Raw genomic sequence first — 18,737 nt, 5'->3', positions numbered from 1 at the left:
CATTTAGTTCAAAAGAAACCAAAAACGTACCTACAACAAAGAGAGGAGATCACAAATAGAGTTAATAAAATCCTAAACCTCATCAACATATGTTGATTTCTCAACCACAAGCCGATCGAAATCCCGATTTTTGGGCATTACATATCAGTCTCAAGAGCTTTAGAAAGACCATTCAACATGGTAAAAACTGTTTTTCCAAGGCAGCATAGCAGTACTGTTAGCATTGCGAACAAGGGTGTTGATTCCAACATCACTATTCGTGAAAGTTACATCATATCAAAGTTCATATTAAAAAATGTATCGATGAGGGTCTAACTAGTGAGAATTTGCACCACATGATGATTCATATATTCTATTGGAGTTTACATTTTTATATGTTCATAGATTCGATCTTGATATAAAAAGTCAATCATTATTTTTATTATACGATAGAAAAACCAATAACCAAACGTAACGAAATCATAAACAAAAGATCACTTTATAATTATAAGAACGTTAACTTACGTTTAAAATATAAAATATAGTTAAACGTTTGTTTGCTAATTTGAGTATTTTTTTTTTAATTGAACTTTTTATGTTTATAAGTTCTAGAAAATAATTTTATTACATTTGTATGAAAATGAACATCTAAGATACCTTAGATTGTCACATAGTTTTGCCAATTATTTTCCTCATCATTTTACAGCTCAAACTCACATGATAATATCCAAAATATCTAACTTCACATTTTCTTTTCTATCTCCCAAAATTATAAAATATAAAATTAAATAAAATTTAAAAAAAGAAGATATTTTTTATTTATTAAATTTGAAGTCACTTGTATTATTATTTTTTTTCCTTTTTGGGAGAGGTATTTGAGTTTTAATTCAATTTGAAGCTACTTATTAGTTATATAAATATATATATAATCTAATTACGTTGACATAGTTGTAAATATAATCGTTAAATTAAAATAATTAAGTGTATAACAACATTTAAAAAAATACAAATACAGCAAAATCTATAAAAGTCCATCAATGATAGATAATATTGCAAACATTGGTCTATCATTAATAAATTGATAGTTGCAATTTTTTAAGAATATTGTTATATACTTGATTATTATTCCACAAATTGTTACCGACAAAAAAAGTAATTTTGATGCACTTTTTGTGTGTTTTTTCCCCCAAATTATAGTGATTTTATTTATTATTATTTAATTTTGATCTATAAAAAGTTCAATTTTGTATGAACTTTCCATTAAATAATGGAAAACTTTTGTTACTTATTTTTCCAAAGATGTAGAAATTATTGGTAGAAAGCTTAATTATGTAGAGGTGAAAAGCAAAATTTAATGGACCATATTGGAATCAACATTTAATAACTAACCTAAAATTGGCTCTAAGAGTATGAATTTGGAAGTGTTACTTTATATACTAAACATTTTCTTGAGGGGAAAACTATGGGTTAACCATCTTGAAAAGGACTAATATATAATATTGTTTAGTTCAATATCTAAATTTTTGTGAATTATTTTTCTACATAATTTGATGCATGGTTGTTGTTGAAAAGACGTTCACTAAATTCTAATAATAAGATGATAGAAATGATAATAGTTTTTTTTAAGCATGATTAAATTAAGTTAGAGTGAGTTTAACTCAACGGTAATAAACATAATCTTTTTCTCTAAAGTTGGAAGTTTGATCCCTTCTACGTAGCCAAATATTTATAAAAAAATCATTTTTATTGCATTCAGATGTTCATTTTCTATACGAGATTCTTCGTTTATGCAATGATGGAGGAGTTGTGTGGTAGAGAATTCTTGTATGAGGAATGTTCACTACTTTCGACTCTTGGCCAGTTGCCTCTTTTTCAATTTATTATAAAGGTTTATTGCCATGTTATAAGCAGAAACACGTAGTATTTTCAACAATACAATTTTAATCATTAAAGACGATGTCCTAATTATATTTAAATTTAAACTAAATATGTTTGAATTCAACGTTTAATTTCTATTACAAAATTTGAACTAACTATTGCTCATGTGAATAGATATTATCGGATTTACTTCTATCTCTATTTTTCACATTTATCGAACTCCAAACTTATTACCTACATTTGTTGGGTCAAAACGGTCCCTAAAGATGCAAAAAGTTGAATAAATGCTCGACTCACCGTACGACCCACTGAAGATAGTTGCCAAGATTCCAAGTCAATGAAAGAAAAGCTATTAAAGCTACATTGTAGTTTGTCCAATGTCTAAAAGATCATTAAAACTTAGTTTAATCTCAACTTCAACAAAAAAGCTTTAAATCACACAAAAACATTGAGTAAACAACACTTTAATACCAAATTCTTAAAACAACAAATCAATATGAACAAACTTTTAATTCTACAAAACATTTGAAATTGACATTGCTACCTTAGCTTAGATGGCCCCACTCTCCATTGTCAAATATCATCATCAGCATGTGTAGAATTTTGTCTACTACCTTTAACAGTCCCTCTCACTTCTCTGCAATTCAACATGATGAACTGGAGCTCACAAGATACATACATATTGTTGCTTAGTTATTTTGTTGTACATAAGAGATTAGCTGGCCTTGAAAGAATGAAGTTGAGTTGATTTCAATGAACTTCCAACCTCAAAATATAATATAAATTATGCAGATAGTATAAAGTAAAAAGCTCTTCTCTTCCAAATATGACTGCCATCCAAATTTTGGCTTATGTGGATTTGTCATCACATCGAAGACTCATTGATCTTAAATCTCTCAATTGCTGATCAATCAGCATCAGTCACATGCTCAAAACTATAATTGATACCAAAAGTTGCCATCTCTACCACTTTCTGGAAAATGTCAAAACTGACTGAAGATATCTATGACCTGGCCAGTATGTAGATGGGTAATTGTAGACTGATCGATGTCGCTTCTTTCGGATAGATGTTGTTGGTTCATGAAAAAGTACAGGAAGCCAACTTATGTTCAGGAATTACTCGGTTGACAGGAAGATTGTTTGAAAACGTAATGAGGAAAAGCCAAAATTTTGTTTCCCTTGGGGTTTTAATTTGGAAAAGCTATTAACATTGATAATCTCAAGAACTAAAGTGTTTTAATTTGGAGAAAGAAGCTTTACAACCTCATCAATCTTCAGGAAAGCCTAGAAACCTATTAATGAGCGCGGCAACCGGTTTAGCATCACCTGGTGTGTATGGAATTATAGACTCCAAATTCAAGCTCTCTATAGTCTGATGTAGTGTTTGGGGTCGAGCACAATACAAATGCTTCCTCTCAGCCAGTTCTTCTGCAAGTTCGATTTGATGATTGTCCATTAGATCTTCGTTTACTACAACAATCAAAGGTTTACCCAGTCTCAATGTCTCAAATATGCTTCCGGACCCTGCATGAAGTTGAACCAACTGTCAAATGACACAGCCGAGAAAGAACGAACAAACAAACAAAAAGCTATGTCTAAGATAGATGTAAACATATTTAAAGAGATTAAAATTTTAAAGTTTTTCTTCTAATTTGCAAGGAAATATTATGTTTTGTGCAAATGTATTTATGAGTATAAGAGTTTGTTCAATATCAAAATTTGTAGCTCAAACGTCAAAATAGCATAGCACAACTGCACAACTCAATTGGCATAGTGTCTGTACTATCAACCTCAAGGTTAGAGGTTCAATTCCCTCACCCCATTTATTGTCAAGAAAAAGAAAAAGAGGCTCCAACCTTGCCACCGGTTATCAAAGATAACAGGAAAGGCGTTCTTAATGATGCAGTCTTAGCTGACTCTGAAAATTTGAAGGATGCAAAGAAACGTCCAAAAAGATGACAGAGATCCAAGAATGGGTATTATGATTACCCCACGTTTTATCAATTCACTTCTCAAACAGAGCAGACTTTTGGTTTTGGAAGGTGGACAGTGGTGGTACATTCTCTACCAGGTCTAGCACAGTACCTTGTCCCTAGGGGTCAATAAAATAGCACTCACCCACCGCTATAGAGTCTGTAAGAAAAAATTCTCCTTAGCCACTTTCTTCAACACCCACCATAACCTACAAAGCGGAGCCCCTTGGCTGGCTATCTCCCACCAAACTGGTTCCACTCATACCAACAAAGAAGAAAAAGGACAGAATCACGATGCAATATTTTCATTACCTGCTCCGTTGCAGTTAATTTGAAACTGATTACTTTCCTCCCTCAGTTGGTACACAGCCTCCAAAAGGATCCTCTCACTCAATTTGACTTTGCTAAGACTTTGCCCAATTTTCCCTCCTAGCTTTTGGGTAAACTTTGGGAGTAAGACTACCTGCTTTCCCTTACAGAGTACCTCCTCCACTAGAGTTCCAAATCTACCTCTATCACACTTTGGACATTCAGATTCTAAATACCGTGGAGAAGCCTTGAGCTTTGGCCCACAGTCCCCTCCCGTTGCTGTGCACATATATGCACATTGCTTATGTACTACTTATGCTGCCCCCATGGCGCTACGTGCCACTTGCACACTTGTGCACCTTTCTACGCTGCACATTTTTACATGCATGGTGTGCTTACATGTTCTGTTGTGTGAGACCACCTACACATTTGTCCTGCATTCTTCATGGCTTTGGGGTGCTACCTGCAGGTATGTGTTTGGCCACATCTTATTTCCCACATGTGTGCTGCCTTGGCCCTGTTCGAACCATGCCTTGCTTTGCGTTTTGCAAAATGTCCGTGTGGCATAGAGGCTGCACACTCGTGTTGGAAAACTGACCAAGGAAGAACACCTCTTAGACAACATGATGGAAAAATTAAATAGTGAGTTTTGACAACATGACAATTGGCATCACAACACGTTTCCATGCTTGAAAACCAATTACCACGTTCTACTCTTGCCAAGCCTTGTTGCTTGAATCCTTTTTCCATGGAGGTTATCCATTGTCGTAAATTAATGGATGGAAGGCTCATCGGATGCAGTAGTAGCTTACCTCAAACAAGAGATGTAACATCCAAAACGATGTTTATCAGCATGTTGCATGAGGGATGCTAATATCATTTGAACCTATCAGAGTCAAGTACACAACTTCACTACTTAGGGCCATCAATGAAGAAAAGTTAATGACGAATAATTGAAAGATATGGCAAGTAAGTGCAACACTATGCCTGACACAATGCTGAAATAGAACAAGAAATTGACACAGTGCATGACAAGCATCCATTAGGAACTCACGGTTCCAAGGACAGAGAACCAACTCTAGAGCTACAACAAGAAAATTCAACACAACTAGAGAGTCTGACCTATCCGAGAGGGTAAACTGTTTACAAACCCACAAAATACAAGTTATTCATCACATCTTCTAGAGTGATTGCCAAATCTCCATGTGAAAAACAAAAGATATAAACTAAATCAACATGACTGACTGAAGGAGGTATAATTCCCAGTTCAAAAACATTTCACCAAAGAAACTAACTAGAATTAGCACTCCAAAACACTAGAAAGAGCCACAATTCCTTTTTGCCCTTCCTTGAATAAACCGTGTGGAAAGGAGATTGAACAAATTTTTGTGGCTGCTGTGGAACTGTGGAAGGAAAGGAACAAGAGAATCTTGTAAGAAAATAGTGCTACTAACAAAATATTTGGAACAATGTACAACAACTTCTCCTTAGTTGTGTTCAAACCACAAAAAATTCCTTTTCGTAATTATAGCCTCATGATATTGTTAGATTGGAAGCCTCCTCTCATCCCTTGGGTTGTTTCATTTTTATATATTTATAATAATAAAAAAAAAACATACAACATGAAACTGCATTTTCAAATACCCTGCCAAATTGAATGCGCATATATTTGGGTCGTGAAAAAATTACCTATCTCAATGCATCCATGTCATAGAAACACATGTACCAACTGATAGAATTACGATACATAATAATAACCAATCATAATTTAAATATATAGCATTTGCATGAGGGAGATGCCAGTTAGCCTGGGGACAAAAGGGTCTTATGAATCACATTTATAGACAACAAAGAATAAAAGCAGGAACTAATGAAGTTGTACCAGCATGGCTAATTACAAGAGATGCTGATTTTAGATGATCAGCTATGCTTGAAGAGAAGGAGAAATAGTCTACAACAAGCCCATCTTCTCCATGAGACTGCACACACATAGTTAATGAAGGCTGAGTTATTCATTATAGAATTATATTCATATTATAATAAAAATAAATAAATAATGTTTTCATTTATATACAACTTCCTTTAAATCGGCTACTGCAGTGGTGTGTGTTCTCAATTCTCATATACATGTCAGATGTAATGGAGAAATACAAACCACATTTCGTGAAGATGCAATTTATGCAGAAATTTTGGGATGGATACTTCTAGGAGTTTTCATTGTTCGTTAAAAAATAAGTAGAGGATTTCAAATTGAGCTGGAGCAGTCTTCCAAAAAGGCAGTGGACAATAAATCTATGTTGTAAAAGGTCCTTTTGCACACACCATTCCAAGTTGGAGAAACCTTCTCTACTAGGCCCTTTTCTAATATTATATTGTAGAATATTTGAATCAAAGCAAATAGAAATGATTATTAAGCGTGTAGAGCTAGAGATTGCTTCAGAATAGGTTAAGAGTTTTTTATATTTTGATGTCTCCCTTCGGAAATCAAACTCTATGATAATTCTTCCATAATTACAAGTATTCTCTAGTTTGTAGTTTCAAGCTCATTTTAGACTAGGGCATGATTTTTTTTTTTTTATATATCCGTAAGTGTTCGGGCCAGCTTACACGCATGCATCTCGACTAATCTCACGGAACAATCCACCTAATCTACAACATGTTGGTGTCAAGGAAACTCGCAGGAAAATAATTCTTAGGTAGATTGCCACTATTGATTGAACCCATTACCTTTTAGTTAGTTATTGAGACTTTTGTAATACTTTTTTCCAAATGAAAGTTAAACTTTCATCAAAAAGAAAATGAAGATGTTAAATATGGTTTGAACATCATAAATAAACCTAAGATTACATTTGGATCCAATGCTACAACATACCAAATGACAGACAGACATTACCTTGGTTGGATTGTATGTACCACGTCCCATTTGAATGAGAAGGTGGGTATAGCCTCTAGCATATAGTATTTGTTTCACTTGCTCAGTGTCCACTGCTCTAACCAAAGCATCAAAACTCGTTGTTCCCACAGTAACAAACACCATCCTCGTCAATTTACCACCAACTTCAGAATCTCCCATTCCCAATTTTATGATACAACCACCTGGCATTTCAACAGACGGGAATGAGCAGCTTACAAGATAGCATAGCAACAACAAGATTTAATTGAGAAGGGAAAATAAAATCATCCAGATACTCAGTAAGAACTCCCATCACTAGGATTGGGACAAACTCATACAAGATCAACAAAATTAAGGAATTCTCCCGTATACAAGGTCATATATTTTCTAATTTTTGTTGACATTATTCATATAACAATCTCTTAAGACAATTTTAGTGCATCTAGATTTTATGTGTGTGATAAAATTCAATCATCATGCATCTGTAATCTTTATTGAATCTGTTCTAAAACTAAAACTTACGTCTTTCATATGATAGTAAATGAAACTTCATCTATTTAACTGTTGACCTATCTTGCGGGACAATTAATCGTGAAAATCAAACACTGTGAGGGAAATTGTCTTACAGGAGACAACGTACGTGAAATCGTTTAGCTCAAATTCTCTCTGCTACACAATCTTTGGTGATACTAATCACATAGCACTAACTCCTTGAAGGACAGGAGTGAAAAATCTACGAACCCGGCGTTCTAAAGCCAAAACACTATGGGTGATCAATAGATCGGGGCAAGAGAACAAAAAATGAACTAACCCGAAAACAGAGGAAGAAAAATCACCCACGCTGATGCCAAGAACAGGACCGAAACCTGGGGTGTGACGGGCACCGACGATCAGCTGCGACGGACACCGGCGATGGCCTGAAAGAGAGTTCCTTGTTTTCCTCCGAAGGTGACCGGAGAGAGGGAAGAGTGTCGAACTCACGCGAGCCGAGAATCGGAAAGGATGGGGATATTTTGGAAAATTGACCCAAGTAACTAAAACCCAAATATTTCTATTAAATTGATCTATTTTTCAAAATAATGTCATTGATGACATTTTTTTAGATGTGAAATAACCAATTTACCCTCGTCGTCTTTCCATTTCTCTCCTCTGTGTTTCATCTTAAAATTACAAAAACATTCAAACTTAGAAATAATTCAAAGCGTTTAACTTACCTTTTGAAGTCAATTAAAAGTAAAACATGTTTGATCGTTTTGTTCAATTTACTCAGCATGGTTGAAATTTGAAAAGAATGGGAAAAAAATCATATGATAACTGGTGAGCGGTCGATTAAAACAAAATTTGTACAGATGAGTATATGATTAGAACCAAATCAATGCTCAATACTGTATGATTATTCATTTTTCAGTGTGCAATTACAAAAGTAAATAGAGAAGAAATTTTAGTCCTAAAAGTAAGAATTACCTATAAATCAATGCTCGTTTGCATAATCGCTTTTTTTCTTTAAGTAGACAAAATCATAAAAATTAAATGATCTTATATGCGTTTTCGTTCGGAACTATTTTTTGGTAACAGAAAGTAAAACATATGAGATGCCCTTTGATCTTGTAAAAGCATATCTAAACTCCCAAGTATTGGACTAAGAGATACATTGAAGATAGAGAAACATACACCTCAAGGTTTAAATAAACCAGGACAAAATTTGCATTACACTTGCTAGTATTATAGAACAAAAATCCCATTTCAAGAGGCAAGGAATTATGATCGAGTCTTGGCTTAAATTAAGTCTATTGAAATACTACTGTTCCTTCCACATATCAGCAAACTCGTCAGGTTCCAATGGATTCGATAACTCGTGCATCTTCCTCCTCGTTTTCGCTTTGACTTTCTTTGAGTATTTACCAGCCTTCTGTTTCTTCTCCAATGCTCGAATCTACAAAATGACATGAATAACATCGACAAAGTTAACAAAATATGACATCCAATCCAGAGGATTACAAAAAAAACTTCTAGTTGGTCATACGATTAGTGAGACTATAGTTGGAATCACAAATAACCTTGAATTGAAAAAGATAGTGATTATTTGGGCTTTGCGTAATTCCAATACTTTAATCTATGGTCAAATATGAACTTAAAAGAAACTGGAAAAACATAGCTAATGTGTCCTCAGCATATGGTTTTCTCTTCTTTATTTTAGAATTCAAGAACATAGTTGAGCAATCTATAGAAAAGAACCCAGATCGTAGTTTTCTTTTGGATATAACTAATGCAAATGTAAATTTTCAGCTGTTTTTATAACCCAAATTTAAAAGAATAGTGTGAAGAAGTGTAATCCCAAATGATCAAAAAGTTGGACAATCAATCTAACCTGGTTTGGCGATACATAAAGTGGGTTCTCATATAGGGTAGGACCTCCAAAACTGCCACCAAATATCTTGATTGGATTCAAACAGAATCGTGGGCCAACCTGTAAAATGCAATTATTTGAAGTCCGTGAAAAAAATTGTGAAAACCCACTTATAAACTAAACAGGAAGTGGAATTTGAATAACCTCAATGAGTGTCATTTTATCTAGTCCTCCTCGAGCCACTTTATCTGATTCATTATGTGGAACAGATATCTGATCACACCAAACAAAGAAGACAAGCACCATATCATTAAATAATGGGTTGGGGAATAGGTCACACCCACACAAATCTCAAACAAGAACAAAGATACCAACAGTTGATGGAAAATTGAACATGTAAGTTTAAAGGATAACAATCAATTATATGGAAATGTATACAGTGAACTAGAAAAACAATGAAATCATTGACATAAGAAAGAAAAATAGCAAGATCCCCAACTAGGACTCCTAAAAACTATTCCCCAAAATCTGCTTAATCTCAAACTCTTCAAATCAATTAATTTTTTGCCATGCTGAATTCCTTTCCTAATGACGATTGTACGCCTCATATCTTAAGGACGACACTTCTGACATTTATCCATATATACCTTAACATACTTCACTAAAGACACGCATTGTTCCTCAGGTGGTGTTGCTAACGCAGTGATGGTTATAAATAAAGCATGATCATGGTTAGTATTAAATTCTGTAGCAAGTAGGAAATAAATAAAGCATACCTGGTAATTCCGGAACCAGATATGGTCATCAACAATAGAGAAAACAAATACATGATCATGGTACGGTTTAGAATGTCGATGCTCCTTAGGAGTTCCAAAAATCTGAGAGAAAAACACATTGGTGAGATAAAAGTATGTCATGTAAAACAAGAGTTAAAAGCAATCGTTTTAAAAAATGCCATTATTTGGAGAAGCAGCAAAGATCTACATACTTTTCACAACATAGTAAATATGCATATGTGAAATCAGGAATTAATAAAGGCAGCATGAAAAGAGAATAATAGTGGGAGGCACCGGCATTTTAGAATGAGCACAAGTATTCATTAACCATATTCTTATGCCATGATATTACATGAAAGAAGTGCATTATGAATGTCTTTAATTTTTCTTTCCATAAGAAAAAACTGAAAGAAGCTACTTCGACTACAGTCATGCAGACTATTTTATCAATTCAATACGATGTTAGCTTTGGATTGAAGGAGCAAGGAAATGAGCAAAAAATGCCGTTTAATGAAGAAAGACAAGGAAATTGACATTTGCCTCATACATTGATCCACGAGTAAGAATGAAAAATCATTTCAACATTCAAAAATTAATTGTTAAAGACAAAACTTTGCCATTGGTACCTGAATAATCATTTCCTTCAGAAGTTTCCAGTGGACATCTTTATCAAAATTTGATGAAAATGTCAAAATTGGACGGGAACCTTTCAGATGGTTCCCTGTAAGCTTCAATTCTTCCATTGTATGCACTGAAAGCAAAAAAAAATGGACAAGTAAGAAAACTTCATTTAATAAAGAAATCAAATAAAATTTTAGTAACCCAGTAATAAAATTTGAATACAAGTTAAAATTACTGGCATTAACTAAAAACTTCACAGATGGCCCACTAGGGCACTTTGCCATACATAGATAAAGATCTTTATGTTTTCTGCACTGGAATTAGAGAAAAAAATATCAATGAGTGGAAAAATATGATCGCAATGTACAAACATGATGAGAAGGCCATATAGGAAAGTAATATAATGAAAAGCAAAAGGATAGTTAAAACATCCTTATAAGTTATACACCACAAGAATAAAACCAAAATGTTATCATCCTATATCTAATAAAAAATAAAAATTAGAAAACATTGTACCTTAAAAATTCCAGATTACAACAGTGTAATGGAAAGGTTCTAACCTCGAAAAATAGGCTGGAAGAACAACCTTTGAGCTCAACCAGCTCATTCAGTGTTGCACCCTTGCTGGACCTCGACTCCACCTTGTTATCCTTCTTACAATGTGGCAAAAGTGATACCATATTCAACATCAAATGCCGATACCTAATCAATCACAAGTTAAATTGCCAAAAATTCTAAAGGGAAGAAAAACAAAAAACATTTGGTGAATGAGTGATAAGTACACTGCAAACTACCTAACCATGTACAGACCTAACAATGTATTTTACAAAAAGCTACAACAACTTGTTTCAACTATATTACATACCTAAAATTGATTCGACGGGAACACGTGACGAGAACCTTTTCTTTATTTCGAAAAACAGCATGATCAGAACCAACTTCACTCTCTTTTGTCACTTTTTTGTCTTTCCAGCCCATAAGTGTCCGCTTAGGTCTCTCCGGAGCATCATCGTCCTTCTTAACCGATACCGTCGGCAAAGACTCACTATGCTTCCTCTTCTTTGCCATTTGAGAATATCACCTTCAGAAATACTACACTTAAATTAAGAAACATAGATTAAGGGAATCTGTAAAGGATGAAGAGAGGAGTGAAGCAACCTAACTTCAAAGACACGTTCTAAACAGGATTGTTACTTCACGCATACAGAAAACACTCAAAGACTCAATAGAAATGAATCTTTATATGGGATACCAAAATCATTAAAATACGCAATAAAAAAAATTAAATCTTAAAACTTTACAAAGAAAACATATAGATCATTCACAAGTCCTTAAACCAAAGTAATACCATTCTATAAGTGTACAACTCACTCGTTTCCTCTTTAATCTTAACTCTTGGTGTCATGTAAACCACTGCTGAAACTTTACCCATGATGATGGTTACCAAAATCATAACTTTTATATATAATAACTATGCGTATACACGTATGCATGAGGTCTCATGATTTAATCAGTAGATGTCCTGAAACGTAATCGTATGACACAAGAGAATAACAAATATCAAAGGCGTTTCAAGTTTAAAACAATTACAAATAACATTTTATATACTTCACATCTGGAAGCTCGAACACAAAATTCAACATACTCACTAACAACACATCACAAACACGAATAACCCTAGACAAATTACAGCAAACAAATCCCAACAACCCGGCACTTAAGGCAAATTGGTAGTTAAGTTACTTTATTAGAGTTTGACACAACTTAAAAGTCCCTAGCCGACCTGAAACAATTTTTCATAACTAATAACTTTGACCAAAATTACTTAACTCGATTAAAATGCTATTACATAGCCATGTTCACTCAGTCTTAAGCTTCAATGTCAATTCGTCCAAAATTATCTCAAAATCACAAAAGGGAAAAATTCAAAGCCCAAAGTCTAACCAACCGCACTAAAAACGAGTTTGGAAATTAATAAACCGAATCTTTACCAAGTAATTTATATTGAAAAAGCTTAATTCCTAGCTGGGTCATGTTCAAATATGTTCAAACTTACATACTATAACTCTACAAGCTATTGTCAATGTGACTTAAACTGAAAAGATGATTCTTACCCGTCTACCCGGCGAGCGGTGAGGGGAAGAGAAACCGAGATTGAGTGGAAAAGATCAAGGAAGAGAACTCGAAAGCTTTCCGGATGATCGGCGGATGAAGAGGAGGAGAGTGGTGATCAGAAAGAGAGGGAGAGCGGCAGAGTGATTTTCTTTTCTTCAAAAGTCAAAAATCTTAAACCCTAGTTTGACGATAAAACCCGCCATCCACTCTTCCTCGGCCCATTCTCTTCCAAAGGCTCAAAACAAAGGAAAGGAAAAAAGTTTGTGGGTAATATATGAATATAGATATATTCACCTCTTAGAGTAGTAAAGATTATATATGTTAATGTGATGGATTTATTTTCTTTTCTTTTGTAGATATTCGAATATCGTGCATTTGGATTATCTTTTAAAGTGCTTAAATTTGAAAACGAAATTTGTTTTTTAAAGAATTTGAGTTGTTTGGTAACTTTTCAAAATATATTTTTAAAGAAAGAGGGTGAAAAATGATTTATTTCAAATAAAAACACTCAAAACCAAATTTTGAGAAAATAGGTTTTGTAGTGTTTGATCGGAAATTTATGGGATTTTTTATGTTATATTAAGATTACTAAAACACCCCTCAGTCTGCCTTTGTCTCCCACATTTTTAACTTAGTCAAATGATTTCTCGTTTGTAGCAAAATGCAAAGTAATTAGGTATTCTTTTTAAAGATATCGCAGTTATAAGAGATTAAGCATGTACACCATCTCATCTCAAGGATTTGTACCCAAGGCAATTCATTTAGATATGTAGGAGAAAATTATGGTACATTTAAAGATGCAAAGCATTGAGACACTAATGGTGTTGAATATTGGATACATATTGTTGGGAATTACAAGGGAAAGGGAAAAAAAGAATAAGATCAAAAGGTAATGTTGCCAACAAACTTTATAATCGGTTGGAACGTGTGTGGATCAATAGGTAACAGGAGAAGAGATCTTCCATATTACAATATTCTTGAAGTGATGTGAATATCTTACGAGAAATACCTGAAATTGTGAAAGGTGATGAGCTCTTCATGAAAGTTGCAAATATCTTTACAAAAATGGAAAATAGAGAAATGTTCGTAGTGATACAAGAGCCTAAGATTCAAGTTGGATAGTTGAAGCAAAAGAAAGTTTGATCATCTTAGACATATAAGAAATGCTTGTTTGGATAGTGTAACTTTGAATCGTATAGATAATTTCCGTATTAGAGTGTTACCTTTGTTAGGGAAGTTTTATGGTTAAAAATTTATTAGGATCTTTTGTTTCTAATTTCCTTTTTAATTCCTTAATATTTTTCAGATGTCATCGGATTGTTAGAATACTGATAGCAATGATCATTTTGACAAAAGCGAAGTTGAATATGAACTCAATCAATTAGTAAAAGTGGGATGTGTTGTTGTAGTGCATCATTTTGTGATGCATATGTTTGCAAAGAGCTTTGTAGAACATCTTCTCATACAATGGTTACAAATTTATCATGGAAATCTTGAATGGTCACGAGGGTAGATGTCACCGACAATTTAGAATGAAAAAAAAAAACGTTTAAGAAATTGTTACTTCTCTTGAACAACAATATAACTTTAGTAAAGCCAAGCGTATGCCTTTGGGACTAGGCTCTTGCAATGTTTTTTTATTACATTGGGTCACAGTTTCTCAAATAGAATTGTTTAAGAAAGATTCTAACACTCAGGTGAGACTGTATCATGGTGGTTTAATAAAGCATTAGATGTTATTTGTTAATTAAGCCTACAAATTCACAATCCAAATCTACTTCTGATAAAATAAAAGTGTCTATCATGCATGTATAAAAAGTTAAGGTTCTTTTTGTGCGTTGTATGTGAGTTAACGTGGAGATTATTCAATACACAAAAACTTCTCTATTTGTGGGTTGATCATTACTATTTTATTTCAAAACGTATTTGCTGGTACCATAAAAGAACTAGACAAAAAATTGGTAGAAAATGCACCTTTGTTCTTTAAATAGCTTAGTTTAATCTCAACATGTGACGTGCATGCATTCTTTCCAAAGAAACTAATTAAGATCGAACTATGTTGAAATTAAAGGATATGTATTTATTATAACTCAAACAAAGGTTAAGATACATAATATTTAATGATCTCTTAGTTAAAGTAAGTTCTAATAAATATATGATATATCGAAGTTTTTGAAACCTTAATTAATAGTGAGAGATGCTCCATTGTCCTTCGTTGTAAGATTTAAAATTATTGGTGCTGCTTTAGTAGCCCTACGAATAAATCATCAACAAAAAAACATTCAAAATTTATATAAGTTTATATATATATATATATTTGCAAGGAACAATATGATTAATTGATATATATATATGATTCGTGATCAATTCCAAATTAAAAGTATTCTTTGAAAATTAGCTCACATGTTATATTTCTCGTGATACTATGAATCTCTATCAGGTATTATGGTTATCATTTTCTACTTATTTTTTGTAAGTAGAAAATGATATAATAAACTGATTTATTATAGACTATATTATTTAATTAACCTCGACAAAACATAAATATGTAACATCAATTAAGAGTTCAAAGGTATCAATTTTTAATTTCCTACCTCGTGATATAATATATTTAAATTAAAGAAATAAAAAAAAATAGTCTACCATACTTACCAAACACTTTTTTTTTATTATTTTAAAAACAAAAAAAAAAATCAAATATAAACACAAGAGATAGAAACGTTATCAAACCAAGTTAAAAATAATACGTACCAATATTCTGGGGTTTGACACCGTGAAGCCAAATCACCCCAGCATGATTCCAACATATCTGTGTATATGACACCGGGATCTAGGGCTACAATTGCCATTCCCTTTGGTAATTCTTGTGCTATGCATTTGCTTAATCCTTCAATTCCCCACTTTGATGCACAATATGGTGCAACCTAAGTATTATAAACACTCAACTTCTTCTTACAATCATTTTGATGGCTAAATTGTTTCTTATACAAACGTGTTTATAGATTCACAGATTAATATATATCATGACGGATACATCATTCCTTAAATTTAGTTAAGATATATCTACGTAAATTAATTCAGGTAGTCATGAAAAAAAAGTAAGAAATGTACGTAACAATCTATATTTTGAAAACATGTTTTCTTGAAAAGTAAAAACTTAAAGAAATCAAATGTTTATGTAAAGTTACAGGTACTATGTAAGAAAATTAAGAGAAAACAACATGAAACTCATGAAACTCAAAAATAATAATAAGGCATAATAAGAAATTGTTGTAGAACGAAACATTTAACTTTTAGTAATTAAACGGCGTACCGATTTATATTGATTATTATCTCTTCCACAAAGTGAAGAAATATTGACGATAATTCCTTGGTTATGAGGAATCATAAGAGGAATGAAGTGACGAAGAATATTAGATGTCCCTTTAATGTTGATATCAATCACAGTGTCAAAATCTTGTACATCAATCTCCCACATGTTACCTACTTTATTTACCACACCTGCATTATTCACTACGAACCACCAAAACCACACACAATTTTACTCTTTTCATTTTTTGAAAGAGATAATAATAATAACAACAACAAGATTTGCATGAAAACGAAAAGAAAGAATTATACCTTTCCGATTCTAGCTAGGTTTATAAGTTTTGTGTTTAGTTTCAATTTAGTTTTTAAGGAGTTTTGTTTGGGTCTTCAATGTAACTTCGAGTGGATAGAATGAGATAGGCTATTGTAACTCACTTAACGTTTGAAGTCCTAATTATAAATACTTGATGTTTTCTACCGTTATGACCATATACCTGTAATTAACTACAATATATTATTACTTCTCCTTCTTTATTATTTACACCGGTTAGTTTTTACTATCTACTATTCATTCTTTGTTTCTCTCTTTGTTCAGTGCTTAAAACTGAATAAAAACTACCAACGTAACAACTCAAAACAAAAAAATATATTGGGTTCATCTTTAGCCACACTCATCTTTGTACAAGATGTCCGTCACACAAGTGCTTAAGGCTCCTAGTAAACTTCTTTTTTTGAGATACGCACTCTCACGTACAAATATTTTCTTAAAAAAGACGTTAATTTTCCTTTTGTGTGATTAGAGAGACACATATAAAGATAAAAAGACGTATAACTTCAGCTCCACCATCACGTAAGGATTAATCTTTTGAAACTTAAGTACTAAATGAAAACTAATTAATTAAGTAGACCCAAAAAGAAAACCTAAAATTACCAATGATATCGGGAACGAGTTCATTTTCCACGACAGTTCTTGCAAACTCTTCAACGCTTCTATTACATTTCTGCAAAACAAAAACCAATACTATTTAGAAAATTATGATGAGCTTTTACATGATTTAAAAGTAAAAAAAAAGTAGCCAAATAAAATATAAAGATGAAAAGAGGGTAGGTTCATGAATTAACCACATCAACGCTGAGGAGCAAATGGTTGACAATAGGAGAAACCTTCGAGAGTTGTAATTGAAGAGAATCAAGTTTAGTTTGATCGCGAGAGCAGCCAATAACAGTATGACCATAAGTAGCCAATTCCAAAGCTAAAGCTCTCCCTATTCCTTTACTTACACCTGTTATCAGTACCTTCTTTGAAACAGCAGCCATCGTTGAAGAAGCTGTATCTGTTGTTGTTGTGGCCATGGTGGATGTGGAGTACTTCTTTGAGAGAAATGATCACAAACACTACAATTATTCCCAATGTTTGTTTGATATGTGGTTTTGGTTAATTGGTCCAGTTTTTCCTTATTAACAAATATTTATTTGTTGCATTAAACTTTTGAGTAAAACTTGTCTAGAAAATGGCCACGTCCAATTCGCCCTACACTACAGCATGTGGTCAATTCTTTGTCCATTTTTTCTATCTTTTTATTAGATATTAGCAACACACGCATACAATAACGTAGTAGTCAATGAAGTTGTAGTTTTGTGGACGAAACCAAGTCACTGTAGAGTCATTTGATTTAAGATTTTATAGATATATGAGAATAAAAGATATTTTAGAATAAGATATGTTTAAAAATAAAAAAATGACAATTTGGTCGTGTGTATAAAGAATGCTATCAAAATTGTATGGAGGAAGAATTTCTGCAATTAAGCATAAAAATCTTACATAAAATTTAATAACTTAATTAGTTAAACAATATATCTATGAATACTTGAAAAATGAGTAATTGATAGGGGAATTTTCAAAAATAACAAATGTTACAAGATATTTACAACCTATAGCAAATTTTATCGGTGATAGTCGTAATTAATATGTTATAGTGATAGAAAACTATCATTGATAGAATCCAAAATTTTGCTATAATGTGCACATATAAAAGGTGATTATCACATCGTCACATGTTGGTCACACATCTCCGGTTATATGTATATACGTAATGTCTAAGAAGTCGACTTATCACATTTTTAGAGAAATTTTAAAATAAGGTTATATGTGTCAATTATATCACTAGTACTTCTTGAAAATTGATTTTCATCTTTCTTGATAAAGCTTGTAATTTCAAAATTAACTTAACGTATGTGTTATTGACTTAAACCTCATTTGTAAGACAAACATATATTAAATCCATAAGAAAAAAAACATACTGAAGCACATCCATTGTTAAGAGATTTTAAAGCTAAAAAAAAATAATATAATCAAAAGGTAACGTTGCCAACAAACTTTGTAATCAGCTGGAACGTGAACGTGAATTAATAGATAACAGAAGAAGAGATCTTTCAGATTACAGTATTCTTGAAGTGATGTGAATGTCTAACGAGACATATCTAGAATTGTGAAAGGTGATAAGCTTTTCATGAAAGTTGCAAATATTTTTACAAAA

At 32.7% G+C, this 18,737-nt stretch overlaps 3 protein-coding genes across 7 annotated transcripts; all 3 read right to left on the bottom strand.

Moving 5' to 3' along the window:
- Window positions 1–2,195: 2,195 nt before the first annotated feature.
- LOC101210410 (UDP-N-acetylglucosamine transferase subunit ALG13 homolog) lies at window positions 2,196–8,061 on the bottom strand. Of its 3 annotated transcripts, none has more exons than XM_031887538.1 (4): window positions 7,842–8,061; window positions 7,033–7,232; window positions 6,022–6,118; window positions 2,196–3,381 (listed from the first exon to the last, which is right to left on the bottom strand). In XM_031887538.1, exons 2-4 carry the CDS (start codon window positions 7,210–7,212, stop codon window positions 3,125–3,127), a joined length of 534 nt encoding a protein of 177 aa, XP_031743398.1. In that variant the 5' UTR covers window positions 7,213–7,232; window positions 7,842–8,061; the 3' UTR covers window positions 2,196–3,124. The 3 variants fall into 3 exon arrangements, with proteins under 3 accessions (XP_031743398.1, XP_004135629.1, XP_031743394.1); XM_004135581.3 differs by having other exon boundaries at window positions 7,033–7,235; window positions 7,844–8,060; XM_031887534.1 differs by lacking the exons at window positions 6,022–6,118; window positions 7,033–7,232; window positions 7,842–8,061 and adding an exon at window positions 4,143–4,527.
- A 491-nt stretch (window positions 8,062–8,552) lies between these two features.
- LOC101210334 (ribosome biogenesis protein BRX1 homolog 1) lies at window positions 8,553–13,152 on the bottom strand. 3 transcript variants are annotated; one of them, XM_031887518.1, is made up of 9 exons: window positions 12,891–13,152; window positions 11,642–11,857; window positions 11,337–11,478; window positions 11,012–11,090; window positions 10,782–10,906; window positions 10,156–10,257; window positions 9,584–9,652; window positions 9,401–9,499; window positions 8,553–8,965 (listed from the first exon to the last, which is right to left on the bottom strand). In XM_031887518.1, exons 2-9 carry the CDS (start codon window positions 11,842–11,844, stop codon window positions 8,831–8,833), a joined length of 954 nt encoding a protein of 317 aa, XP_031743378.1. In that variant the 5' UTR covers window positions 11,845–11,857; window positions 12,891–13,152; the 3' UTR covers window positions 8,553–8,830. The 3 variants fall into 3 exon arrangements, with proteins under 3 accessions (XP_031743378.1, XP_031743380.1, XP_011659901.2); XM_031887520.1 differs by having other exon boundaries at window positions 11,642–11,873; window positions 12,891–13,133; XM_011661599.2 differs by having other exon boundaries at window positions 11,642–11,868; window positions 12,891–13,133.
- A 1,796-nt stretch (window positions 13,153–14,948) lies between these two features.
- Window positions 14,949–17,668, bottom strand: LOC101219923 (NADPH-dependent pterin aldehyde reductase). The gene is made up of 5 exons (XM_011650233.2): window positions 17,323–17,668; window positions 17,132–17,201; window positions 16,205–16,404; window positions 15,643–15,815; window positions 14,949–15,144 (listed from the first exon to the last, which is right to left on the bottom strand). The coding sequence occupies exons 1-5, from the start codon at window positions 17,551–17,553 to the stop codon at window positions 15,072–15,074; spliced, it is 747 nt and encodes a 248-aa protein (XP_011648535.2). The 5' UTR covers window positions 17,554–17,668; the 3' UTR covers window positions 14,949–15,071.
- Window positions 17,669–18,737: the final 1,069 nt, after the last annotated feature.

This window comes from Cucumis sativus, chromosome 1 (genome assembly GCF_000004075.3).
Source record: "Cucumis sativus cultivar 9930 chromosome 1, Cucumber_9930_V3, whole genome shotgun sequence".
Taxonomy (NCBI): Eukaryota; Viridiplantae; Streptophyta; class Magnoliopsida; order Cucurbitales; family Cucurbitaceae; genus Cucumis; species Cucumis sativus.
The sequence above is the reverse complement of the archived record's forward strand: the minus strand, read 5'-3'. Positions and strand labels throughout refer to the sequence as shown.

Excerpts from the sequence above, each read along its gene's own strand:
- LOC101210334 (XM_031887518.1), bottom strand. The coding sequence starts at position 11,844 with ATGGCAAAGAAGAGGAAGCATAGTGAGTCTTTGCCGACGGTATCGGTT. Across the intron at positions 11,091-11,336 it reads CTTCCAGCCTATTTTTCGAG|TGCAGAAAACATAAAGATCT; the intron begins GTTAGAACCTTT and ends CTCTAATTCCAG. Across the intron at positions 9,500-9,583 it reads ATAAAATGACACTCATTGAG|GTTGGCCCACGATTCTGTTT; the intron begins GTTATTCAAATT and ends TGCATTTTACAG.
- LOC101210410 (XM_031887534.1), bottom strand. The coding sequence starts at position 4,428 with ATGTGCACAGCAACGGGAGGGGACTGTGGGCCAAAGCTCAAGGCTTCT. Across the intron at positions 3,382-4,142 it reads AATTAACTGCAACGGAGCAG|GGTCCGGAAGCATATTTGAG; the intron begins GTAATGAAAATA and ends AACTTCATGCAG.
- LOC101219923 (XM_011650233.2), bottom strand. The coding sequence starts at position 17,553 with ATGGCCACAACAACAACAGATACAGCTTCTTCAACGATGGCTGCTGTT. Across the intron at positions 16,405-17,131 it reads ACTCGTTCCCGATATCATTG|TGAATAATGCAGGTGTGGTA; the intron begins GTAATTTTAGGT and ends GGTGGTTCGTAG. Across the intron at positions 15,816-16,204 it reads ATAATAATCAATATAAATCG|GTTGCACCATATTGTGCATC; the intron begins GTACGCCGTTTA and ends TATAATACTTAG.